The sequence below is a fragment of the Rhopalosiphum maidis genome, chromosome 4, assembly GCF_003676215.2.
Source record: "Rhopalosiphum maidis isolate BTI-1 chromosome 4, ASM367621v3, whole genome shotgun sequence".
Classification (NCBI taxonomy): domain Eukaryota; kingdom Metazoa; phylum Arthropoda; class Insecta; order Hemiptera; family Aphididae; genus Rhopalosiphum; species Rhopalosiphum maidis.
Window position 1 is genome coordinate 33,035,153 of NC_040880.1, and position 27,831 is coordinate 33,062,983.

At 27.2% G+C, this 27,831-nt stretch overlaps 7 protein-coding genes across 9 annotated transcripts; 3 read left to right on the forward strand and 4 right to left on the reverse strand.

The window, feature by feature from the left end:
- Positions 1 to 8: 8 nt before the first annotated feature.
- On the forward strand, positions 9 to 791 carry LOC113550683 (V-type proton ATPase subunit E-like). Its single transcript, XM_026952680.1, has 3 exons — positions 9 to 183; positions 248 to 416; positions 483 to 791. Exons 1-3 carry the CDS (start codon positions 17 to 19, stop codon positions 789 to 791), a joined length of 645 nt encoding a protein of 214 aa, XP_026808481.1. The 5' UTR covers positions 9 to 16.
- Positions 792 to 6,625, reverse strand: LOC113550681 (palmitoyltransferase ZDHHC15-like). Of its 3 annotated transcripts, none has more exons than XM_026952674.1 (9): positions 6,102 to 6,625; positions 5,868 to 5,989; positions 5,659 to 5,782; positions 5,329 to 5,582; positions 4,023 to 4,152; positions 3,042 to 3,168; positions 1,166 to 1,260; positions 1,034 to 1,079; positions 792 to 964 (listed from the first exon to the last, which is right to left on the reverse strand). In XM_026952674.1, the coding sequence occupies exons 1-9, from the start codon at positions 6,229 to 6,231 to the stop codon at positions 901 to 903; spliced, it is 1,092 nt and encodes a 363-aa protein (XP_026808475.1). In that variant the 5' UTR covers positions 6,232 to 6,625; the 3' UTR covers positions 792 to 900. The 3 variants fall into 3 exon arrangements, with proteins under 3 accessions (XP_026808475.1, XP_026808476.1, XP_026808477.1); XM_026952675.1 differs by having other exon boundaries at positions 5,329 to 5,567; positions 6,102 to 6,621; XM_026952676.1 differs by lacking the exons at positions 792 to 964; positions 1,034 to 1,079; positions 1,166 to 1,260 and adding an exon at positions 1,485 to 1,901 and having other exon boundaries at positions 6,102 to 6,618.
- Positions 6,626 to 10,745: 4,120 nt separating this feature from the next.
- LOC113548231 (cleavage stimulation factor subunit 1) lies at positions 10,746 to 12,829 on the reverse strand. The gene is made up of 9 exons (XM_026949005.1): positions 12,627 to 12,829; positions 12,359 to 12,558; positions 12,134 to 12,288; positions 11,848 to 12,078; positions 11,628 to 11,788; positions 11,404 to 11,554; positions 11,229 to 11,322; positions 11,041 to 11,172; positions 10,746 to 10,973 (listed from the first exon to the last, which is right to left on the reverse strand). Exons 1-9 carry the CDS (start codon positions 12,701 to 12,703, stop codon positions 10,858 to 10,860), a joined length of 1,317 nt encoding a protein of 438 aa, XP_026804806.1. The 5' UTR covers positions 12,704 to 12,829; the 3' UTR covers positions 10,746 to 10,857.
- A 4,250-nt stretch (positions 12,830 to 17,079) lies between these two features.
- Positions 17,080 to 18,237, reverse strand: LOC113560923 (inhibitor of growth protein 1-like). The gene has a single exon (XM_026967050.1). The coding sequence runs from the start codon at positions 18,125 to 18,127 to the stop codon at positions 17,141 to 17,143; it is 987 nt and encodes a 328-aa protein (XP_026822851.1). The 5' UTR covers positions 18,128 to 18,237; the 3' UTR covers positions 17,080 to 17,140.
- Positions 18,238 to 18,901: 664 nt separating this feature from the next.
- Positions 18,902 to 19,198, forward strand: LOC113548732. Its single transcript, XM_026949772.1, has one exon. The coding sequence runs from the start codon at positions 18,941 to 18,943 to the stop codon at positions 19,166 to 19,168; it is 228 nt and encodes a 75-aa protein (XP_026805573.1). The 5' UTR covers positions 18,902 to 18,940; the 3' UTR covers positions 19,169 to 19,198.
- Positions 19,191 to 19,922, forward strand: LOC113548731 (protein YIPF3-like). The gene has a single exon (XM_026949771.1). It carries the CDS (start codon positions 19,224 to 19,226, stop codon positions 19,845 to 19,847), a length of 624 nt encoding a protein of 207 aa, XP_026805572.1. The 5' UTR covers positions 19,191 to 19,223; the 3' UTR covers positions 19,848 to 19,922.
- Positions 19,923 to 20,558: 636 nt separating this feature from the next.
- Positions 20,559 to 27,817, reverse strand: LOC113548730. Its single transcript, XM_026949770.1, has 13 exons — positions 27,657 to 27,817; positions 26,381 to 26,450; positions 25,932 to 26,220; positions 25,755 to 25,806; positions 25,462 to 25,641; positions 25,152 to 25,319; positions 24,153 to 24,323; positions 23,573 to 23,832; positions 23,127 to 23,330; positions 22,894 to 23,022; positions 22,491 to 22,799; positions 20,849 to 20,978; positions 20,559 to 20,775 (listed from the first exon to the last, which is right to left on the reverse strand). The coding sequence occupies exons 1-13, from the start codon at positions 27,706 to 27,708 to the stop codon at positions 20,624 to 20,626; spliced, it is 2,166 nt and encodes a 721-aa protein (XP_026805571.1). The 5' UTR covers positions 27,709 to 27,817; the 3' UTR covers positions 20,559 to 20,623.
- Between the last annotated feature and the right edge of the window lie 14 nt (positions 27,818 to 27,831).

Genomic DNA, 27,831 nt, shown 5'->3' on the forward strand with positions numbered 1-27,831 from the left:
ATTTTAGTTGGATAAGATGGTCAAGTTCATGGAGTTTGAAGCAAATGAAATTGAACAAAATATTGACACTCAATCAGAAGATGAATATAATAATAAAAAAAACGAAATTATACTCAAAGGAAAAATGGAGATTAATCAATTATACAACAAAAAGACAAAACTTATGAAAAGAACAACAGCGACGTAAGTATTAAAAAGTGTAAAGGTATTTTTGGGAATAAAAAATTCTTTTTGGTCTGCATCATAGAATGATAACCACGTTAATGACTAATGCCAAGTTAGAAATATTGAATATTAGAGATAAATTCATTAAATGTGTGTTAGCCGACGTAAACAAAGAACTGTTAAAATTGCGTGACCGTAAATCTTATTATACGGAAATTCTCAAAAAGTTAATACTTCAAGCAATGTATCAAGTAGTACTGTTATAACGGTAAATCATTTAACAACAAATGAACAGTTTTACTTCTGTATATTTCAAGGTTTTAGAGCAAAAAATAAGCTTAATTCTGATATCAGATGATGTAGAATGCGTGAACTCAATGATTCCTGAATTGAAACAAATATATTTGGCCAACACAGGAACAAACGTTGAAATAAACATTGATAATAGTATCAAATTACCAGCTAAAGAAATAGGAGGCGTAATGGTCACTGCAAAAGGTCGAAGGCTACTTGTTGAAAATACGCTAGTAGTGAGATTGCTCTATCTCACCCAACAAGCTATACCAATAATATGTACTGGACTGTTTGGACCAAATCCCACTAGAACTTACTTAAGAGATAAATAATTACAAAATAAGAACTTAATTTATTATTCAATATTTATAATTAAAAGTAGGATATGATATCACAGAAATAAGATTTTTTAAGGTCTAACTTATGTTAGTGCAAGTCATACTAAATTTGAATAAGATCTTGATATTTAGGGGCGTTTGAATCTGTTGAGTTCATGTTATCATCACTGAAACATTGATAAAATTTAATAAAAGTCAAATTATAATAATTCCAATTAATTTTGAATCTAATTCACCTTATTAAGAATGATGTAAACAACGACGTATCATAATGTTCAAAATCTAGAAAAAAAAATATTGTGTTCGATAGTCAATGAGAGACTCTTATAAATCTAATGAAATTCAATCAACTATAATATATTATATACCAATTGATGTTTTCTGGTCGTTCACATCTGAGAATAACAGACTTTGAGCTTCAGGTACAGTTTTATTGATTGGAAATGACACACCCTCACCAAGGCTGTAGGAGAATCATTAGTATTAATACATGCAGTTAGATGACATACAAAGATTGAATTACCATGTTAATAAACTGTGGACAATTTTAATACTATCAAAAATATTAAATATCAATAATACTAATATTTATGGTTTAAACAAAAGATTTTACCTAATTATTATAATAAAATAAAAACAACGCTCTTTTAGTATATTTTGTTAGATAAAAAAAACTCATGATATTATTTTATACTGTGTTATTTGTACAGGTTCAAAATTATTTAGAGTAAACAAACATTACCAAAAATATACAAAATGTCAAAAATATAAAATTGCTCACCTTATTAAACAAATTAAAATATAATATATCTTAATAGATTAACATCAATATAATTAAAAGTAATAATATATCTATATGAATATTGCATTTTTTATGTAATAAGATTAAATAAACAATAAGAGAGAACACAACACAATACTGATTTGAGCCTTATGTGCACATGTTTTTTTTTATATTGTGCATAGAATAAGTACTAATCGTGTTTTGGTAAAAAAAAAATTATCTAAACGGTAAATGGTGTCCTGGATTTGTTTGATGATTGCCTAACACTATCATTAGACTTCAGGTCGCTCGCCAATGGATAAATTACACCATCCCCCAAACTAAAACAGAAAAATTAAAATCAGGCAATGCATTACGAATATCAAGATGTATTCCCGGGAATATATTTATAGTACTCATATGGAAAGTTGGTAAGATAACGTTAAGAACGGCTGTTAAAATACAATTTTACAACAACCAAAATGATTGATTTATAATATAGCAAATAATTTAAAATACACATTTAAAAATAAATAAATATATAGACTGATCAAAATATAGCCTTTCTATACGTTTTCAAAACCATTTCATAATAGTTAAATGCACTTTACCAACTCATAAAAACATAGTTTAATACTATAAATAATATTATGCCTTAGAACAATTAAATAAGTTGTAATTACCAAAAAAACCATTGTTACAGTAGATTTATAGCGAAAAATTAAAATAGAATTCAGAGAAATAATTAGACTCCTAAGGAATATTTTATAATTAACTTCTTATGCATTCTGCCAATTTAGCAATGTCATGTTAGTTATAAGTATACGGATTTAATAAATGTACTAAAACTATAATCTATTTAACATATATGGATGCACATATTATTAACAATTATTATAACCATAAAAAAACATGTTTCATTTTTCACTTAAATGGATGATTCAAATTGTATTAGTACCTGATATACACTAAATAATTAATTAATATTGTGTAACTTAAAATTTCTTAAATTTTACATAAAAATTTAATTTTCAAAACCAACAAATTTTTACAATTACAATTTCCTAAATTTATTCTGTTATTTATATATATTTTATCATGTACGATGTACCTATAACAATAACCATCAATATTTTGAAATAAACTTATTAATCACAAATCATTTTTCTTAAACTTGTGAACAATTCTATTAAACTATAGTAAAAATCAACAATAATTATAGTTGGAATTACTAAATAATAACCTCTATAAGCATGATAAATAAAATATATTAAAAAATAAATAATATGTTTGTTAGCTCAACTTTAAATTTTAATTATACTGCAATTATAATTAAAATTGTATCATTAAGAAATTTTAGAATGTGATGAATATGTTGTAAATGAAATAAATGAGAATAATATTTATTTGTTTATCAATGACTAACACGTTTCCATAATTGGTAAGTGCATTTAAAATTTGAATACCCTTTTTTTACTCACCGAGTGTCTATAGGAAAAGGCCACAAAAGAATTTCTTTACCAAACACTTCTTGTATATTTCTACAGCATCCCAAGTTGAATCCATTTTTATCACTACCTTCCAAAAATTTAGGAGGACGGAAAGACTCTAAAAAAATAAAAATAAAAATGAATACTTGACATATTTAATACATATAGAATTAATAAAACATATTTAATGTAATAGTCAAATTGGAGAAGCTGGAACTATGAACAGGGTCAATTGTATAATTAAAATATGAATTAAATAAAATCTTGAAACATATTCGGTATATAACCAAATATTTATTATGTTAAAAATAAATCAAATTTATAAATAATTATTTATTAATAATAATAATGTTAAGCCTAATACAGCTATTTCATTTTTTTGTCTTATAAAAATTATGTATATTGTATACAATAAATTTCTGTAAAATAATTTCCAGATTTTAAAAACGATCACTTAAAATTTAATAAAACAATAGTGAGCTAAAGGTCCCTTAAATATGATTTAAAGACTTGTAATAGGTTTATTAAATTTTTATGAACCACTGTTCACTAAATTAATATATTTTTAATGTAACTTAGCATAAGAACACTTTAGTAGTTAACATAATGGTAAAAAATTACTAATAAAAAAAAAAAAAAATAAATACAATTTATTCTACTTTAACCATAGCAATAAACAACAGAATATTCATAAGTGATTATTATTTATTTTTATTAAGCTTTGACAACTCGGACCATTAGGTGTGAGATTTTATATTTATTACTTATGGAATATGGTAAGTTAGGTTTTTAGAACACATATTTCCATATTTGGGACATGGCTTCGTTGCTAAGAACTCAGGTGGTCACTCATCCAAGAGCTAGCAATATCAGTTAGTATTTGACCACAATACTATTTATACACTTTGGTTAAACACCAAGTCCCAAAAAATGATTAATATTTATTATAAGACTGTAATATTATTTTAATACCTAATGTTGTTCTGTTTTTTGAAACCAGGTAGATATGATACGCAAGCAATGAGAATAAGCTTAATGAAAACATTGAAGCAATAAAAAACAAGAATATTATATGAATTTTATATGATCCTTCTTGAATTCTCTGAAAGCAAAGACAATAATTATTATTATTAATTTACAATCATAAAGATTAAAAATACATTCTTAAATTTATTCATATAACTGCATTATACGAGGTGATTCTTTTATAATCATATTAAAATTCATTATAATCAATTCTTTTATATCATTATTTCAAAAAGTATTCATGTTTTTGAAAATATTTTTTTACATAGTTTCAAGTTGTTAAAAAATTATATTTTTAAATATTTTTTATCCTTATAATTTTTTAAGTTTTTTACTTTTTTGAATGACAACAGAGTTTCAATTTTATATTCCAAAGCAGAATGATTTTTTGAGTATTTTGATACATAAAAATTGAATTTAGGGTGAGTAGTTTATGAGTTATACATATTTAAAGTTTAGACAAGCGGAATAGTGGACAAATATTTTACGGGGTAACAGTTATAACTTATATAAACTACTCGCCCTAAATTCGATTTTTATGTATCAAAAAAACGTTGATTTTTTAACAACTTGAAACAATGTAAAAAATATTATCAAAAAAATGAATACTTTTTGAAATAATGAGTGGTTCATGATAAAAGAATCACCCTGTATTTAATATGAATAATAATAAACACATAAATATATGTACAATAAAAAAAATCTTTAACACTATCAAAAGTTATTTATTGTTACTCAAGCAACATTAACATTTAAAACAGCCTGTACACTCATCAGTTTTATGATGTCATTAAGCTATTTATCAAATTAATATTTTGATGAATACTCATTTTTTTAACTTAAAACATTTTTCATTATTTTGACTACATCAATTAACAATTAAACTTAAAATTTAAGTATTGAATAATATCGCTATTTAAAGTTAAATAATAAATAATTTATAAAAAAAAATGTAAATTTCTTGATTGGTAAAATAAAAAAAAAATATTAAAGAAACTAAGATCAATATTTATTTAATGATTAATAACATTTTACTGAATACTTAATAGTTTTTTTTTTATCATTGTTAGATAATTTAAATATATTATTCATTATTTTTGTAACCAAGTGTCAATTTTACTTTCAATAAATTATAATAATAAATTTTTAATATAATTTAAGTATTTTATTTTCTAATAAAGCTGAATGGTATTAGTTCATAAATAATAATCAATAATTTTAAGACTAATATAATAAAGTATTAAAATATTACCATATCTGTAGTAATATCCCAGAATTTGATAACATATTCAACTGTTGTAGCTGCCACATAAATGCACATTAAAAGACCATAGGCCAAAAATAATATAAAATACTTGTAGTTAGAATATGAGACGCAATTATTCACCCACGGACAATGGTGATCCATCTTTAACACACATTTACGACACACGCTGCAATGGTGTGATCTGTCTGGCTTGACTATTTTACATTTATCACAGAACCGAATATCTGAAAAAAAATGTTCTACAATCCTTAAGTTATACATAGTCTACAATAAAATGAATGGGCAAATTGACAAGATAAAAATCAATTGTATTACCATTGGTATTTGTGAAAGTCATGATAGGCAAATTCTCAGCAAAATCGCGTAAAATAGCGCTTTGCCTACTCAAGTCTATAGGATTTTTATTGAACTCTTCAAATACTTCATCTGGCAGTCTGAACTATAATAAAATAAATACCGTGCATTAGTAAACCAATGAAACGATCACTATTAAATATTAATAATAATAAATCATCTGTCAATACATTTGGTGGTGCGCCACTCGGCTCTGTGAAAATCGTTTTGAAGTACGACCATAGGAACAACACTAGTATGATGTGGTACACCAAAAGATATGGTACTGACAGTTCGACAGATGTGACCCGACCTGTAGACAAGAAGGATAGAGAATAGACATTATAATAGATTATTTATGGCACTAAATTGTGTGTATGCATTATTATTATTAATGTAACTTCTGTCCAGACGACAAGACTTACTGAGGCACAGATGACAGACGTACGCATAATACGACCATGCGAGTATACACAAAATGAATATCACCGGGATGCTCTTGACTGTGTGGACGCAAACGGAGCAACAAAATCTTTTCGATGACGGTGCCTCCATTGTTGATTACGGTGGATCGTAAGCACCATTTATTTACGATTTCAGCGGCGCGAGCACGGGGCGATCGCTAAACTATTCTATACTATCAGCTATCGACCAGCATTATTCGACAATGACGGTACGTGACTACAGATTGTTATATATTATATCAAACGACTATAACAATCGCATTGCCTCAAATCAACGCAATAGTAATCAGTCGATAGGCACAAGGCGCACGCCGTAAGCTGAGTGCGAATGGTGTGACTAAATAAATTAGAAAAATGTAATAAAACGAAAACACGTAAGTAACAAGAGGGTGTCAAGTTTTATAAGTACTCAGTACTCGAACGGGGACAGCGAGCGTTTAGTGCAATATAGTGCGTTTATTGTTTATTATCTTTTATGTGGGTGACCAAATGTGTGAGGCAGTCTGGGCAGACGGGCAGCGACCAGTAAGCTGTGTTTGCGAGCTGCAAGACATGTAGCGATTGTGTTATCTTAAATGCGTAAAACCAGTGTTACCAAAATTCGTTGTTCTATGATGCGATAGCCCACAAATTGCTACGCGAGATCGCCAATTTCTGTTTGACCGATTTAAATTCACCACCAAATTAATTTCATATTGAATTAAGCCGCCGTATGAGTGTTGTCTTATTCTGTGGTATGAGACTATGCCGATTATGGCCATTATTATATAAATGTTTAATTTCAATACGGAGTACAGACTCGTTTTGATCGATTATTAACAAATTACAAATTTGTTTTAGTCTAGTTGTGAAAATGTAAGCCTAAAGCCTTACTAATTAGCAATTTAATCCCCACATAAAATTTTACTAAATTATAATAATTGTATTTTTGCGCTTAAACCCAGGCACTGCTTACTAATAATTACCCTAAATTATTAATGTCTTATATTATTCATTACCTAGTTATTCGGAAAGTAGGCTGAACCCCGGTACCTACTTAATAATATTGTCACGCATTCGCACTTATACTATAAAAAAATAGATACCTACACAGAATAAATTAAATGGATATTAAATGTGGATAGATATCACCTGTACGGCACAGATAATACGACTATATAATATGTATTATATTTTGGTACATAGCTGTTTAATGTATTTTACAACAATAGGTATACAGTGAATTCCGCTGTGGGCACGTCGGGACCAGCCCTGTTTACTCACATTAAGCGGTTGTCCATAAAAACCGAAATTGATTAAAAAAAAAAATTATGATATCAAATAAAAGTCAACGAAATCTCTCTGTATGAATTTTTATTTTTTTCCGATTAAAATGTACTTATTGTAAAAAAAAAACACCAGAATGATGGGAAAAATATTTAAGTGAAACTACCCCTAAAAGTTGATCAAGGGACAATTTAGACACAAAATTAGTTTATAATACATTTCAATAAATATTATACTTAAAAATCTATACTTATTTATAAAATATTCCGGACAAAAAGTACTACAAAATAGTATTTTTTTTACATAAGATCGGTAGTATCATTAGTATCGAATTGTTATTGTTGTAAGTGGGGGTAGATTTTTTATTTTAAACAACAATAATATTTTCAGTCGTTTATTTTTCATCTGAAGTCATATTCACCGTTGCTCACATTAGGCGGAATCCACTGTATTTGTACAGCTTAATGAATACACATATAATGATTTGCTGATAAAGCGAGACTGCCGAGAGCCTAGAGGTATACGTCCTGGAGTAACTATAAATTGTAATATCAATATTAACACGCGTGGTTTTTTTGGAACTAGGTAAATTGGGTCCATGATAACTTTTGTCCATCTTGAAAGCGGTAAGTTGAGTCCCGGATATAAAAAGGTAGTAGGTAAATTGGGTCCCAGCAAACCATTTGATGCAACAAGGTCTAAAATATTAAAAACTTAAAACTTTAATATAATTCTGTTACAATACGTCATATTGCATATTATAATGGTACACCGTCCGGACATTGATTAATTCTAGTAATATAATTATTAATTAATCTTTTAGAATTTTTGAAATTTGTATCATTTAATTTTTTTCACAGGACACATTTTTTTGATTATTTATAGTTTATACCATTATTATTTATTTAAAACATGTTATTATAAAAACCACATATACTTTAATTTATATATTTTTTCCGGGACTCAACTTACCAAGATAAGGTCATTTGGGACCCAATATACCAATTCCGGTTTTTTTTATAAAAGACAAATACAATAGACACGTCCTACCTTCACTTATGTGGTATGGCGCTATGCCATATCTATATTATACATATAATAAATAATATATGACTATTATTTGACCACACTTTATCTACACTTAAAATTTAAACAAGTATGTATAAAGTTGCGTTTTCGATAGGTAGGTACTCAGTGTTCGGAACGTGTACGCATTCATAAATCGTTCATTTAATTTTTAAAATTTTTTTTATGAATTGATAACCTGCAGTAAATATAGAAACTTATAAACATATACGACTTAACTCAAAAATAAAAATACAATTTAGACTAGAGCATATACATTATACAATTTATAAAGTATCTGAGTTATATTTTTAATATCTGACATGTTATTTGAGTTGTAATCAAAAAAATATCATAGGAATAATGGGAAAACACATATTTTATACATATATTTATTAAATGATAAATAAATATCATATTATTGTAAATTTTTTTATAAAAATGTTACTAATAAAAATCGAAAAAAACACTTTAAAAATGTTTAAAAATCGTAATATTCATAAATGTCTCAAAAAGAGCTAAAATGTCCTGAATAATGTTAAATTGTATCATGTCCAAAAATATTAACAATTAAACAATTTAATAAAAAACTTATTTTGTATAAAAATATCTTGTATCCACTAAAATGTATTTTTTTGGCTTGGCTTGGCTTGGTTAAGTACTGGTTTACTTTTAACTCTTCTCCTCCTATATTACCTACTAACTAGATCCTGTTTTTGACCCAAAACCACTCTCAAATTTGAATATTGAAGTATTTTTACTAGGTTCTCCAAAAGGTGACAGACATATAAAAACTAAAAAAGAACATTACTGTAAAATCAATACATTTGTTGTTTTGCTTAGAATCTGAATTCAAGAAAAAAAAACCAATATTGTATATAGCGATACCACGTAGCAACGAAAGTTTACAACCTGCGATGTGAAATAAGGCTTCGATATGTATTATATTTATTTTTATTTATTTTATTATTTTTGTATATTTATGTACACCTTAATTTGTTTTTCTTAATGTTTATATCAAATTACGGAGTGATCTTTCATAAATTATTTTTATTTTTAAGATCAATAGATAGCTAAAGCTATAAAAATATTTTATGAATTTATAAATTCCAATTCAAAGAACAAAACTATTTGTTAGTTTAAACAAAAATTAAAGTTTTTGCTCTTTGAATAATTTTTTTTGATAGATAGATATCATATTATAATACAAATATGTATTATCATTGAAAATAAATACTTATATACTTAAATATTTATAATCAATGGTATTATACATTATTATTATAATAAATGTATAAGTATGTAAATATCTGACCTATAATAATATATGCAATTACCATTAATTAAGAATATTATTATTATTAAGGAATATATGTGGGGCTTAGTCACTTAAGATTTAACATAATTTACATAATAATTATATACAATATTTAAATTATTAGGTAAATTATGAGCATTTTTAAATATAAATATTTTACATACTCACAAAGTCACAACTCACTTAAAAATTAAAATACTGTAAAATGCCTACGAGAGAACACAGACAATCTTCTTATCTTTGAGTTTGATTATAGACCTATTTAAAATTATTTCATTCTAATATTGATAATCACACAAAATTGGTCCTACTAATCGAACATTTGCCATGTTTTATATTTGTAAGATGAAGACAACACATGTGGGTGTGACTTCTTCTTAATATATGTTGTATAGACACAACATTAAACTGACATTGTTTAATAGTAGAAAGACCATACTTTGTTAGTTTATTTAATAAAATAGTTATTTAGTGACAAAAAAATGAATATATTCATTATTGCTGTGTTCATATTTAAATATTACAGTTAATTGATCTATTATCAAATTAAAACTCAAGGGAATGAAAATTAACTATGTTTTATCATGGGGATTTTATGATATTTTATTTCTAAGCAAGTTATAAGTATGTAAAATATTAAAATTTAAAAATTCATACAACTCAACTAAAAATTAAAATATTATAAAAAATCTATGAGAAAGCATAGAAAATGTTCTTACTTTTAAATTTAATATTAGGTCAATTCAATCTATAATTAGGGTTTATTACACAAAATTGATGCAACACATATGGTTGTAATGTTCTCTGACAATTAATTTTACTAAAAAATTAAGTTTGTTTTAATAATAATTAATAAATAATACCATTTTTTAAATTAATGATTACATTGAAAAGTTCAATAAACCATATAATTTGAAATTTAAGGAATATTATTTAATTAAAAATTTTCATCTCAATTAGTAAAATAGTTATATATTCCATATCATTCGTTATTTTTACCAATGTACATTAAGTTTATTCAAAATTATATAAATAAATAGTTTTTAAATAAAAACAAAAATATTCAATTTATGCTCCAATCAAGTGTTTTCTATACCAAAATCGTGCTCTAAAATCATCTGAACAAGTCAAAAACGCTGCTGAATTTGGTGAATGCACTATTGAACGAATAGGCCCATTATGACCTATAATATAATATACAATAAAATCATTATAATAAAATAAATGCATTTTAAGAAATGAATTAGGTACCTAGTGATAAAAGTTGTTGCCGTGAAGCATTTCGTGCATTCCATGCACACAAAGATGTAGTGGCTTCATCTGGAAACATGACATACTCTTCAGTATGATTAAACAATGCTTGTGTACGGTGTTCTTGTTTGCCTATTCAAAAACATAGATTATTTATACAATTTTAAACAAAATAAGTATTAATTTACCAGTGGTTCCAGCTCCAGTATATGCAATCAGACATCTGCTAGTGGACAATTCCCAAAGTTTTACTAAAGAATCTTTACCTGATGATAAGATGTACTACAAATGAGATAAAAAAAATTATTTAATATAATATTTATAAAAAATTATATAAATTAAACTAAAAACGTTGTCACCCACCTTTCCATTTCTTGAAAATGTCACAGAACATACTTGACTACCATCGTGTGCTTTTTCGAATGTGTTAACACATTTATTAGATACAGCGTCCCACAGCTTAATTGATCCATCTCGACTAGAAGACACAAAGTATCTGGCACTTGGTTCATACCTAATACATCATAATAAATAATAATACATTTACAAATAATTGAATAGGCATTATAAGATAATTTTTTGTATACTTTATTGATGTAACAGGGCCAGTATGTTGATGGCTAGGAAGTGAACAAACATAACATTGAACTGTATTTATATCATAAAGCCTTATGATAGGGCTGTTGGTGCCCATTACTATGAAGTCTCCAATGGGATGAAAACTTATACATGTTATAGGTTCAACATCCTGTAATGTAATTGTGTGTAGTTAAAAATTGTAAAATATAAAATTTGATTACGCCATACGTTTATTGTCTTAAAGGCTTTCTTCACAGATGTTTTAGAATAATCAAAAAGTTTAACATGACAATCTCGAGAGCCTGAAGCCAAAATTGGCTTATTTGGGTGGAACTCCAAGCACGTCACTTCTTCTAAATGATCATATAAGGTTCGAATTACTGGATGTCCCTGTCCTTCTTGGTTATCAGTACTACCAATATCATGTGCTTTAGCCAGCATTCTTTCAACATCTAAAATCTATAAATATTATTTTAATACATTATTCAATATAATGAATGTAAATTATAATTACTTTGATAGATGCATCACTGCTTCCTGTAGCGATTAACTGTCCGTCAGGACTGAAAGCACCAGCCCTACAGGCGCCTTTATGGGATGTTACATATACAGTTTCATAAAGTGACGGTTCAGGAGCAGTACAACTAACATTAGTCTCAAATTCCAAATCTAATAAGATTTAAGTAAAGAAATAAATACACAAATTGATGTTTTATATAAATAATGAAGTATAGTATACCAATGCCCGGTCCAATTAACATTTGTTGAATTGGATTTAAGTTTAATGCTTGTTCAGATTCTTTTTGTCTATCAGTTTCGTGTTGTAAACCTTTTGTCACTACACTCATGAGTCGATCTGATGGAGAACAAGGTGGATCAACGTTGACCTGGGCAGCTAAGCTGGATGCAATTGTGGAATGGCCATCATAAAATAGTTGACTAAACAAATCATAATTAGTATAAATCTAAATACTATGGATTAATATTAAATAGGATTTATATTTTACCTTATTATGAGTCTGTATAAATGATCTCTATTCTTAATGCACATTTCAGGTTTCGCATTATTTACTTCACTCCTCATCTTAAATACTAATTTGCACTCAATCTCATACAAAAATAATTAATAGGGATAGGGAAGTAACTCAAAAAATTAAATTATTATTTAAGTTTTTTTTAAATCATACTATGATGTAATATATTTTATACTGTAGAAATTTAGCGACATAAATCTAATATTAATATATTATGTTATTATTTACCTATATTTTTTATTTAATTATATTCAATGTAGGAACGGATAAAGTTTGAAATATGATAACACTATCAGTTTTGTACACGGACATCAAAAACTGAAAACACGAGTAAAAATTTAAAACACGTCAGTAACTTCATTCATTCGTCAAAGGACCTACACGACCTACACGCTGCTATAGAATAAACGAAATATTGAAATTGATGACACTGCTCAGTGCTTACTAGTCAGTAGTCAGTTCAGTTAGTCAATACAGGGTACAGTGTACACGGTTTCACGTGGTGTTGTTACACGTTACCTGTATTTTTACTTATATATTATTCTATGAAGAATTAGATTTTATTTATTTTTTTTTAATTAAGAACTTCTTATTAATGCTTAAAAACAAGCTGTACATTTATTCTCTTTTTTATGAGTACATTCTTACAGGAATAATATTCGCAGCCTTATTGAATGATTCGATTTTTTTTTTCTTTAAGGCGCTTTGAACTGATTTTTAAAATTTATATTTCTAAACCAACATTACGATTTTAAAGATCAATTTTTACAAGTTTTTATTTTTAACGAGCATAGCAGTGCTCCTTAATTATATTTAATTTCTGGAAATATTACATATATTATATAAATTATGTAGGTACCTACTAGATGTAAGTTACAACTTATAAGTTATAACTTTTTAATGCTCAAACAAATACCAATTGAGGTTAAAGCAAATCACTCTAGCATTTTGAAATTAATATTAAAATTATACATTATTTCTCACTAAAATATGTAGACTAATTGTTTGGCAAAATGTTTTAAAAATTTTTATTTTCTATTTTATAGCAAAATAGTTAAAACAATAATGTTAAGTACCTACTTGTGTATTTGTGTAGTATACTACGTGTACCTATCGTAAAATGCCATCTGCCAAAAAACCTATTCTATGTGATTCTACCCGCTAATTTAATACAATTTATTAAATTAATAAACTCTATAAAATTTGTATTTCTGACGATCATCATTGTCAAGTATTCTAAAATTATATATTATTGCAATACATTATAGTCATCATACTATGTTGTTTTCAGTGGCGGCTTTAAGGGGGTCCAGGTCTCCCCAAAATCCAAAAAAAATACAAGTGAATTTTTATTTTATTAACTTGTCTACTATTTTGTTTTAATAACTAATGTGGGTTATATGTAGCACTGATTTTTAAGCATATGAATAAATTTATCTTGAAATATTGAAAAAAAAAATATGATATTTATAACCCCCTCAAAATCGAACCCTCGAGCTGCCCCTCATTGTTTTTACGTCATCGACATAGACTTAATAGTAAAATTACTATAAAAAAAAAATAGTTATATCGACTACTGATATTAATGTAGGTATTATAGCTAGTATATTGACATATTGTATATTTATATTACCTACTTACATTAGTAGGTATTTAGTACTGAGTGTTGTTTTTGTTTACTTTTACCATTTACTATACGTGTTGATATACTTAGTTTAGTAGGTATACTCTATTTTTCATTTTTCTTGCTTTATTTTCGTTCCAATTGTTTATTTGTTTTCAGTTATTCTCCTAACTTTTATACAAATAAATACATTTCAGGTTTTTAGTCTTTATTTGATATATGTAGTAGCATTAGCATAAACTAGCTTCGTAAAGAGTAATTAAATTATTTTTGTGTTAATGAACGAAATACGCCACACGTGTAATACTTTTCAATTATAATATAGGTAGTAATTACAATTTTTTTTTATATATATATAATATAATACAATTAAAAAAAAAATGAGCACTTAGTTCTTTTATAAGTAAATAACTCCAGTTAATAAATACATATACAATACTACATTGATTTCGGTGTAAACCAAATTGGTACCTATATAAATAATACACTACGCCTAGCATGTGTAATAATTGCATAACTTAACACGTTAAGAGGACGTCTCACCCGCATAATGCGTTGTCTCCGTCTTACACACGTAAGAAATAGTAAATTTCCGTTAACCAGTTTCAATAGTGTATAGTGATATTAGTGTGCTTTTAGTTTTAATATTAGAGTGAATTGACCTATTATCAAACGTTTAGGTAAAAACATTAACTGTGGTCTCTCGTTGGTATTTTACGATATTTTAATTTTCAAATGAATTATGAGCATTTTCAAATATTTAATGATTTCATACTCATAACTTACATAAAAATTAAAATATCGTAAAAGGCCAACGAGAAAACAGCTAAATTTTTTACCTAAAAGTACACTATTGAAACTAGTGAACAAAAATTTACTATGTCGTATTTGTGTAAGACGGTGACAACACATGCGGGTGAGACGTCCCCTTAAGGGTTAATAACTAGTCACAGGTAGGTACTTTCCAATAAGACACTGAAATAAATGTATACGATTTAAGGATTATGACAGCTGATAGGTATGTCATTTTTTCTGTTTTTCCATTTTATATTACATCAGTCACCAATACTGTTTTCAAGTTGAGCCACTGAGATATACTAGGTGGAGTCTAGGCCACTAAAACCTTTTTTTTTTTAATTTAAATTTACGTCCAAGATTTTAAATAATTTTTTTTTCTTATAAAATGTACTAGAATTTATATATTATATGGTTACATAATCATTTTTGTTTATTCCAACTATAAGGATGCAAAATTAATTGTTTGTATAATAAATTTCTATTTTACTTTTACTTTTACATGTTTTTTTCATGATATGTATAAACATAGTATTGAAAAAATTCCCACTATCGAAATTGTATTGTTAAGTCCAATTAGTTTGGATGAATGAGTACCTACTGTACTTACTTTATAATTATAAAGTTTTTAATATTATAATATATATAATGGTTATAAAAAAATAACCTGTTGTAATTTTATAAATAAACAAAAATTACAATCTTAGTTTTTATTTATAAAAAATTATTTTTTTATATTTATATTTTCATAACTCAATAGTTTTTTTTCATTTAACATAAAATGTCAAGTGCAACAACATTTAATTCTATAAACTTAAATATACTACTTAAATATTTAAATAAATAAAAATTATTCTTACAATATTAAATGATATTACTATTTTTATACAAATTCAGAAATTAATCTTAATACATTTTACATTTATAATTAATGTATGGCGATCAGTTAAATATTGTCTTATTATTATGTTTCTATAAAATTGTCAACAAATGTTAAAAAAAAAAATAAACAAACTATACAGTTTTCATTTAGAACTAGTACTATTCATTGTCGTACCAGTTTTTTCGTGTCGACTTTTGTATTTGGCAATCTCACGACAAACTTTTCTGACGATTGACGGAGAATAACCTAAGTCTAATAATTCTAACATTGCACTGTAAACAAAACCATTAGAAAACATTAAGACATAGATAATTGCCATTTGATGAATATTATATAGTAACATATTTGAAGGGAAGACAGGATCCAGTGTTCCTTATCACATTTAAATTGTAGGATTAATAATAGTGGATAATAAATAAATGCTTAGCTACAACCAAAATATGAAGATAAACATGCATTTTGCAGAACATCCTCCATAAGTCAAAAATAATATAGCAAATACAACTAATAAATCAGTACCAACCTTGCAACATTAGGTGACATTTTGACACCAACCGATTGGGCCAGCTCAACAAAATCCAATATGGAACTGCACTCTGTTCTAATAAGAAGAAGTTAAAAAGGAGGGAGTTAAAAATTAGACAATTTGTATTAATGACAACAATAAAAGGTAGTAGCAATGAGTAATAAAAAAAAAATATTTTTATATAATATAATAACAAAACATTTGAGGCATTTATAACATGTAATTTTAATAGAAAATAAAATTGATATACATTTTATATACTTAATTTATTTAGTTAAATAGTTCAAATTGTATTATAATAGTCCAGGTTATATCATAATAAAATAAAAATATTATAATATTTATAAAATACAAAAAGTATCATAGTAGTATATAGTATAGAATTAATAAAGATGATATTATATGTTATCAAATAATATAAAATTATCTACCTAGGTCTAAATTGAAATTTGCATGCATTCAATGTTTAAATAATAATTAGTTAAAATAGTAAAATCCATAATTTTACTTTTAACTCATCTAATAATATATACATAAACTTTAATTTAGCTTGAATGAATAAATTGTAAAATAAAAATTAGAAAATATATTGTTTAATTAGATATCAGTAAACATCAAGTTAAATTAAGTAAATTTTTGTTTATGTTAAAAACAAAATCTTAAGCTTTATCTTCTTTTTCTTTATTGTATCGTTCAAGTTCCTTGAGAAACTGTGCTTTAGGCTTCATAATATTTGGACGATCTCCACGACACTTAGGACAAAACCATTTGCCTTTTGGTTTTGTTGATAATGAAACACATGAAAAATGAAACCATTCTATTGGACATAAATCATTATCACAACATATCATTTCTCCGTATGAAATCTGATCACAAAGACAATAGGTTGGTTCATCTGGATCAACAGCTATCTCATCATCATCATCCAATGACGGTGAATTATCCTTTTGTTGTTTCTTGTATTTTCCCTTCTTTTTGGTTTTTGTTTCTGTTTTTTGAGCTACTTTCTTCAACGTTACTTGAGATTGTACTTGCGCTGTTGCTGTGGCTCTCGGTAAAGGTGTGTTGGAATGTTGTAAGACTGATAATGCCACTACATCATCAGAAATTTCTTTGTAATCTGGCTCATCGGCTCTGTTACGTCGCGGCCGTTTTGCAAGTTTTGCATCATTATTAGATTCATTACTATCGTTATCAGTGTTGCGTTTTTTCAGTTCTTTAGAAACAGTACTAGTACTAGTGCTAGGTAAACATCGTTCTTTGGAACAATTACCACTCTCTAGTTTTTCTTTGATGCTAGGCTTGGGAGCATCAGGTTCTTTAGTAGAAGTCAAATATTTCCTACCATTTTCTAATCGTCTGACTTTATCATCCACTAAATCAGATATATGTTGAACTGTTTGCACCTTTTTATCCCCTATATTTAAACCAGTTACTAATAACTTTGTCAATTTTTCAGAATTTAATGTAGACATAGAACCATCAAAATTGTCTGTTAGTTCTTTGATCTTTGACAACATTTCTTGGTACTCCAAGTCACATTCACGCATCTGCGTTACATGCCGCTGTACGTCTAAAGGCAAGTTTTGTGTGCAGTCAATATAATCATTGTAATATTCCAAAGCTCTATTCGTTCGATTCGTCATTTTATCGAAAAATATTCAACCCAAGCACAGATTTTACACAATATATTCACTATCTGGATAGTTTTATAAAAAAACAGAAAATAATGATTTAAATCAAACTTACTTCTCAAGAACCATAATGTCGAACAGTTAGTCGTATCTTCGTAAACTGTGAATAAATTCAAACGCAGACATGTACTGCGACTTAATAATGGCAATAATAATGTTTGACAGATTATTTTTAACGGTCACCTAATAATTAACCATTACACGCGGGTGGGACTGTAGTCACTGACAAATAAATACTAACTATTAAGTAGTTACAAAACACTAAACAATGACATATTATGTTAACTACAGTCTACAAGTCACAACGGTCACAACAATTAGTACAACATGGCTGGCTATTGGTTTTTACCTTATGATATCAAAAAAACAAAAATACAATACATAATAGGCATGATGTAGAGAAGTTATCTTCGTGATTACAAGCAGTAGGTTGCTGCCGAATCGCTGATAGTTTGCTGGTGATCAGCAGCTGCTGTGGTCCCGTAACGAGTTATCTTTTGCTGTTGGTACTCTGTAATTGTGTCGTAGTAATGATGGTCAGCTGGAGTGTGTATAAGCACATAATACTGAACAAGCGAATAGAAGCGACACTCAATAATATAACTATATCATGAAAAAGGTTGGCAACGCTGGCTCGACATATGAGATTAGAGTCGAAAATCCGACGTTCTTATTTTTCTCTATTGCCGTCAATTGTGAAATTAAAAATGTTTTTAAAGTTATTAGTTAAGTTTCAAATTCAAACATTTTAGTACTTATTCATGAATGAAAATGGTGTTTAGAATTCTTCAATATTTCATGAACCACCAGAAATTGGTTGATAAATTAGCGGAATCTAATTTTATGAGAAGTATTGCACGATTCGTTGTTCATAAGGCAATTCGTGCGAAATCATTGACAGAAGATATGAAGTCTGAACAATTAGAAAAAACTCTGAAAAATATCGCCGAAAAACTAAAGGACACGAAGAATAAGCTTGACGGTAAACAGTGAATACGTTCATTGTAGACTATTGAATTCCTACTTACCTATTATATTTAGTTGTACAATGAAAGACCATTCGATAATATTTTTGGGGTCAGAGCCTTCGAAAGAAAAGGATTTCGTAACGCGCGCCCTATCTTATTTCACAATGCCCGCAGATGATCTGCCGAAAAGGATATTGCTATCATTTACACCACCGTTACGCTCTAGATTTGTGTATGTGGACTTCTTAGGACCGTGTTTGGCGTTCATACTGTTGGCTACAATACTCGGCTATGGACATGCATACAAAACACCATCCGCCATTTATCACAGATCGCCCACCGAAGTCTTGGCCATATATTGTCTATCGATGCCAGCAATTTGTTATGTATTAACCCGTTTAGGGAAGTCTAGTATATCTTTTTTGCAAATATTGTCATTATTAGGGTACGGTCTTTATGGTTATGTATTTACGCTTGTTATTAGTTTTATATCAGATGAAACGAATAATGTAATATTTTATTTGTCCTTGATATTGTTTACCGGCACTAGTGTTTTTAGAACATGTCTTATTATATTGCTAACTATTAAATTACCTGCCATCAGACTGTTAGTTTGCAGTATCATTGCTATTTTACAAACACTGTTTGTTGTGTTTTTGTATTTTACATTTGTTCATTCAAGCTTTGCGTTTCGCAAACACTAGATATCTCAAGCTGTACATAGCTAATTGTTAATTAGGTCTAAATATTGAATAAATTAATGTGCACATTTAAAGTCATTTTATTTTGTTTTTTATCATAAATATAAGAAATAATATTGTTATAAATACAATTAATCTCCCAAGTATTAAAAATGTTTTCATTACATTATTAACAGTATCAAAATAATTCTTCAATGTTGTAACACCATAAACACAAATTATCTTTTGCATTTTCTTTGATATACATAAGTAAAAGTAATCATCATGCATAGACTTTGAAAATATTGTGATTTGAGATACATGTTTGTTAGTTATAATAACACAATTGTGAGATCTGTAATTTTAATTTAAATGTTAAAAATGTATTGCTTCTAAAAAAAAAAATTGTTTTATAATATGATATAAATTATTAGTAGAACGGAAACTTAGGTACACACAATATATGCTTACTAAGGTTTATATTTTTATATTAAGTAATTAAGTTCCTTAGTTTATATGTAACAAGATAAATTTGTTTTCAAATTAAATGTAAAGGAAAAAGGCTATATAACAATAAATCTTTCCAGAAGTGAGTCAGAATTAAAATGATGGTACCTACCAACTACCTATATTAAATACAATTTTTTTTAAACTTATTAAGTATACACATAGTATAAAATAGCTGTTACAAAAGCAAACTAGTGTCAATACTTGTTAATATATTATGGATTTTATTTCAGAATGGTTAGTGTCCCTGGTACTATACTAAATAATAGATTAATAGTAGATTTAATTTATATTTACATATTACAATCAATTCGATGTAAACCCAGCTGATTAGACTTTAACCATACAATGTCTAAATCTTCATTCATAAGTTCATCAATGAAAATACAGTTTAATTCAACAACATCATTTTCAATTGTCATTGATACTTCATTATACGATAAATCTGATTAAAATATTATTTTACAATAGAAATATGTAATGTATTATAATGAAACATACGAATTCTATAAATATACCTGATAAGTTCCGTGACAAGGCAATGTATTCGTTTTTGGAACTAATTATAAAGTCACTAGGATTTAAAATATCATCATTCACTTTTAAATATCCAATGATTCCTTGGAGTTGTGTCGAATTTTGATTTTCCTAAATAAATGTCAAATTACAGAAACATAAATTATTAACATAGTAATATATAATTAACTAACTGATATATTTTAGGTATAAGGTACAATTATTATGCAAGGTGTTTTTGGATATGCTATCAACTCTGAACTTCGCTGAAAAATTTGGCATCTCAGCCAAGAATTCGTAATATTGTATTATTGTATATTATACATATCTACAGAATGTAACAGGACTATTTGACAAATAAAGTAACATTTGTAATGGAAGTTTGTCATATAGTCTTCTTACACCTTGTATATAAGCAGTTAGAATTTATTATAAATAACTAGTACTAAATAAAAAATAACTATTAACTACAACTAAACTTTTATCATTGATCTATATTCTATTTATAATCAATCCTAGTAAACATAGCACGTATACCTAATCTACGCGTATAATAAGGATAACTTTGGTGTAAGTTTATTGTATATACGTAGTTATTATTCGTATAATAATGGTATAATATACGTTGAAATAGGTGGATTTTACGTTGACGATAAGTATACATTTATTCGTACATTTTTCGTTAAAAAACTACGTTTTTTCTACGTGGATTGTGGAAGATACGTCGATTATTAATTAGTCAAAATTACGTCGATGTTTACTGTTTAGGTAAGAATACATAAATTTTACGTTCACACATTCACAGTTCATATTATTCTATATTCATATTTGCATATTTTTCGTTACCTATACAACTACGACACAGTTTATTTAACTTGACGTATATTACTTGTAAGTATGTTGATTATTAATTTGTCAAAATTAAGTTGTTAAATTGACGTAATTAGATAAGTTGATATGACGATGTTATGAATATACATATAATGAAATACAAATATTCTATGATTATGGTAAGTAAACTCATTATTTAATACTTATATATTGTATAAGTCTACGAATTCGGATCGGACCACACTGCGTTACATTTTTGCTGAATGCGCTTGAAAAACCGTTTGTCGTTTATGTCTGTGTACCTAATTATATTATATTACGATATTACAATGTAATATTATATTTATGATTGTAAATTGCAATTTACAAAAATAATAATAATGTAATAATAATATAATATAACATTCTGCAGAATCATGATATAATTTATGTGATCATAATTATCATAATTCATAACTATCAATTAGGTATATCAATTCATCAGAATCACATATTACTCTATTCCTATAATCATGGGCGTAAGTAGGAAATATTTTCGGAGGAGATTTTTTGTCTAAATCTTTATTAATATTATAAAATTATGAATAATTTATTTGTATGTATTAAATAATACAATTGTTTTATTTAATTTTGGGGGTGTTTGAACACCCCCTCCCCCTTACCTACGTCCATGCCTATAGTTAAGTACTAGGTAAATATTAGTTTGTATTTTTAACTTTTATGAAAATATTGGACTAGGTTTATCTTCTCCCCACAAAAATTGTTCCGCTTTTTTACTTGTTTCTATTATATTTAATTTTAATTTTTACTGACCTGAAAGTTACCAATATACAAATGATTTTCGCACAGTTCAATAAGCACGTCGTCGGGCATTATCAATGAACGCTTTATGTCATTTACACTCAAACACCAACTATTATCATGATGTTCGATTTCCAGGTGAATCCATGACGAATCAATATATTCAAATTTTATTGAAACTTCGTTAAAGTATTCATCTAATTTTATCTTAAGTTTGAATACGTCGTTATTAATTTCTACTGACATGTAGTCCGTCGTATTGCTTCGAATTGAAATCAAATTTCCGTGGGCTAAAATTTCAAACCTCAAGTACAATTCCAGCTGAAATATAATACGAAACAATATTATATACAATATGCTAAACAGCTAAACACTTGATGTCTGATGACAGAACATTTTATTTTTATTTGCAAACCTTCCAATTATTACTCGGTTGCGGGCAAGGGATCTTAATTGTATTTAATAAATCTGAATACGATTGCTCTTCTGATAGTTCGAAGACTGTGTTAAAAGTCGTATAAGGTAAATACATGGTATCTGAAAACTAAATTTGGAGACGTATTACGTTTAAGTATACTCAACGTGGCCAATGTCCAGGACATATAGAGCCTATAGAGAAATGTGTTTAAAGGTGATAAATTTATGTACTTTGTCGTTTATGGTTAATGCATAAGGAATAAAGTTAACATCAAACTTTTTTATATGACCTTCGAAATCTTCTCCGATAATCGTCACTTGATCCAGATTCACAGTAAAAATCATACATTTTATAAATTTTGAAGTTTGGTGGTTATTTAATTGTAGTGCTACTCTATTTTCGGTGATTGAAAAGGAAACTTCATTCCATCCAAACTATAGGTAAAAATAACACTTAAACGATTTAATTCATTTATCACGTACCATATTTATTATATCTTATATTATAAATAATGATAATTATAAAAGCAGTATGACAGATGAATGGTCGATAGAGATTTACTCTAAAGCATGTGAACATGGACAATTATAATTTAACAGTTAACACATACGTTATTATAATTTAGCAGATTCGCATTCTTCATATAATAGAATTATATTAGTTTAATTTTTCTCACGTTTACTGTAGAAGGGCTTTGTAATGTTATATTGCATCCGTCTAAGTTGACCGTTAAAATTAAATGAAAATCGATTAAATTCAGTTGAATGCTATTGCAATAACCATCACAATCATCGTTGTCAAACCGTCGAAGTATGGTACCGGACATGTCGAAAGGATAAAAGTGTACAACGACGTGTAGCAGAGTCATACTTATTTCCATAGCAGCGTATTTAATGTAAGACTGTTTATCAAATGTGGCCACCATAATTGGGGGTCCTATCATTTAAAATGTATAACTTTATATAAGTATAGCTATAGAAGTTATAGACTATATGTATAATTGTATATGTACTATATGTATAATTGTATATGTACTATATGTATAATGATTAATAATTATTAATCATTATAAATAACACGAAACATATTAAAAAATCAATTATTTTACCTATATATAATATATATATAATGAGTATATCATATTATATACGATATACCGTATTATATTATATATACTACAGCCTGCAGTTTTTTATCATAGCGTTTATGATAGTACTATAAATTATTACCTTATAATTATTAATTATGTTTCATACCTTTGCAGGGTTCGATGTAACATTTATTGGTTTGTACAGTTTCTCCCACGCAATGTCGTCCAGAGTCTTCTGGTTCTGGTCGGCTACAACTCCGTAATCTATACCGAATTCCTCCATCGCATGTAGCCGAGCAGGGGCTCCATTTTTGCCATTCAGACCAGCCTCCATCGACTGTTACGATGGACGTGTTGAAGCAAAATAATACGTTAATATTAATTATGTAATAGTAATACATTTTTTGTTTCTATATCAGCATGGGCTGGAATTTATAAGTTTAATAAATAATAAGTTCGGTTAGCTGTTTCCGAACTAATTGCTACGGAAAAAATTGGTTAAATAGCCAATAAGTTTATAGTAGGTACCACTGTAGTATCTAGTATCTATATAAAATATTAAGTATACTTTTCTGAAGTTAAAATCGTATTCTGAATTGTAAATCCAATATGGTACGTTTCATAATATATACGTCTATACTATGTATATATATTACATATTATGATTTATGAATAATAAATATCTATAGGTAGATTATATTTATTACATCTTTTATTTTAGCTATAAAAGTAAAACATTGGCATTGATTTTATAACCGGAACACCGATTGAATAAGTTGTAAATACAATTATTTTTTTCGTCTAAAGCCAGATTCATTATGATACCTATTTATTATTATATTTCAAATTTTATCTCATAAGTTGAAATTTAATCGAATATCAACGACATTTTTGGAAAAATATATGTCACATGATAATGTAAGCTAAATCAAAACATTCAGAACCCAACTGAACATTGAATTAAACTTAAACTAAAATGAATTCTAAATGACCAAAAATCTTATAGATATATTTCGAATTATTGGTTCTTGCAACACTGCAGCAGAATATTTTCGAAACGTAAGGTTTCATTCGTTTTAGCTGCAAGTCTAAATCAAAATTATTAGATACCTATACTATATTATATGCCCTATCTTTAAACGTATATGTATATGTTACATGTTACCTCCAGGTGCATAGCATTGGCCGATTTCTGTATGCGGTCCTGAACACGACACGTAGAAACTATTCTTATTGTCGTTAGAGGACCGACAAAAACGTTTCCGAATGATTATGCCATTGCCTTTCTGAACGCTACATTCTGACCATTTCATCCACTTACACCAAGTTCCATCTATTGGATAAAATTTAATATTAAATATAAGCAGATTATTTAAAGCCGTAGAGAAATATCTTGGAAAACATATTTTTATTGTTACATTATTTTATTTCTTAAAATGTATTATATTTAAAGTTAGGGTGAGTTATTTTCGTACTCGTTTTAGCTGTACACGATTTCCCAAAACAATTTTTAAATTCTATATAGTTTCCGGAACAGTTAAGAGACGTTCTTGAAGGACTAGGATGATCACAACATCGTAATCGGTATTGTATTCCAGAACCACACGTCGCGGTACACTTCGACCAAGAACTCCATTTACTCCAGCCTCCCTTGACTTAACGACACAGTAAAAATAATAATAATAATAATATGTTAAATAAGCACTTATCAATGGTATAGACGGATAGTAATAATTATTATGTTTCTGACATTCATTTAATCGCTTACCGGGACAGCCCAAGTTGTATATAACACATAACAATGCGTTCCATAATCGATCCTACAAAAAATAACTTAAAATAAAACAATATTATCGATTTATTACCATAGTTGGTATATTATTAAGGAGTTTTAACTTTCTTATTGTCGGCTTGTGATGATTTAAAAATTAAATTTTAAACTAACAGTGTTACTCATAAACGCGTTTTTCAAGGCGTAATAATTACAATAGCCCGAGAAACACGCATTCAAAACAATCTGATTTGTGTTTATCGCTCTTTGCAGAATGTAATTTAACTCTCGTGTTCTGAGTTCATTTCCTTCAATGGCTTTAGTGTAATTGTTTATTGTACATCCTAAAACGTGGCAAGTTTTCCACTCGTGATTAAACTCGCAAAGAACATCGTTTGACGTAGTACTGCGGTATCGAGACATATAGCCTGTTTCACCACACGAGCCCTTGCAATCGGTCCATCTGAAATAATAAGAATAATAATAAAAGGTAAAATTTAAGAAGTCAATAAAAATGATTGGTAGATATCTGAATAGTCATCATAGTGAAAAAATATAATTCCATAGATACTTTGGTAAATTACGTGTAGCTTTGTATAATTATATACATTGTCTGTATTTACTTGTTCCAATTAGGGTCTGAATTTGTCAAGTTGTATTTTGTGTATTCCTTAGCTTGAACATTTGGTTTTCCTAAATTATATTATACAGAAACATAATGTATTGTAATTTATAAATTTATGTATAACATATATTGTGTATTTTCTTATTGATCTTATTTATATGATCCTACCCCTAAGCCTTGTTGCCTTACAAGTTGATTTACACAAAACAAAATTAAATTCTATCTTTATATACTTATAAATTATAATAAATACCTAAATAATCAATAAAAAAATCATCCATATTTGTGATTTTTTTTCAAAATCTAATCCTTTTTATATATTGTCAATTGTTATATAATAAATGCTTGGGAATAGTTTCAAGTTTCTGTAAAAGAGAGCAAACGTCAAGACATAAAAATTCCGAGTGTGTCTTAGGAGTTAAGGTAAAAAAATTAACTAAATTTTTTATTTCATCATATGATTTGATCCCATTATCAATTATATAGATATTTATATACATTATAGTATTATGCTGTGGCGCCTAACTCATGTCATGTGAAGCGATCGCTTCACTTCTTAAATGGATAGGTGGGTATAGGAGCTAATTTTGGTAATTTGCGCCACATAAAACTAAATAAAAGGAATTTTATAATCTGCATTTAATGTATATTAAATAAGTTAAATTTTGGTTAATAATAAAATATATGGAAATTAGTAATATTACGTATAATTATTGTTTAATAAATCTATATATATAAGAATCTAACATGATTTTGGAGACGAAGGAAACCGGTTTTGAACGTCTCTGATCTTATCGCTTCCTCTCATAATAATATAATGATTATTATATATATATTTGTTTGTTTATTTATTATTATTGTTATTAATTATTTATTTGTTTGCACTTGTATTTTTATATTATTCATTGAACAAATAATTTAATGTTACAATGTTTTCTACCTTAACTCTATTCTATAATAAAAAGAATAAAGTTTAACACTCCAGTGTTCGAATTCAAAATTTAGGATGAATAATTTTCAGAAATTAGCAATAATAATAGTCAAATGTTTTAAATTAAACTATAAAAAATAATTTCTTCCAGAGGAAGTTCGGGCAGCTAGTTATTAAATAAAACTTAAAATTATTATTATAATATTGGATATAGTAGTATAATAATACTATTAATACTGTATGTCTGTATAAAATGATTTTGTTTTATTATTTATTGCGGCAGTCGGCAGACTTTATCTTTAATAATTAATATTATAATAATAATTATTATGCTCTCACTTACTATTTATAACGTATGCAATCATTAGTATGACACAAATCGAAGTCCAAAACATTATTTTTGGTGATGTAAAAATTTCTTAAATATGTATTGCATTTTTTACTGTCAGGTCAACAAAATTAAAATAATACAACACGGATCATATAGATCTATGGCTGCGGAAAACATCAAATCACAA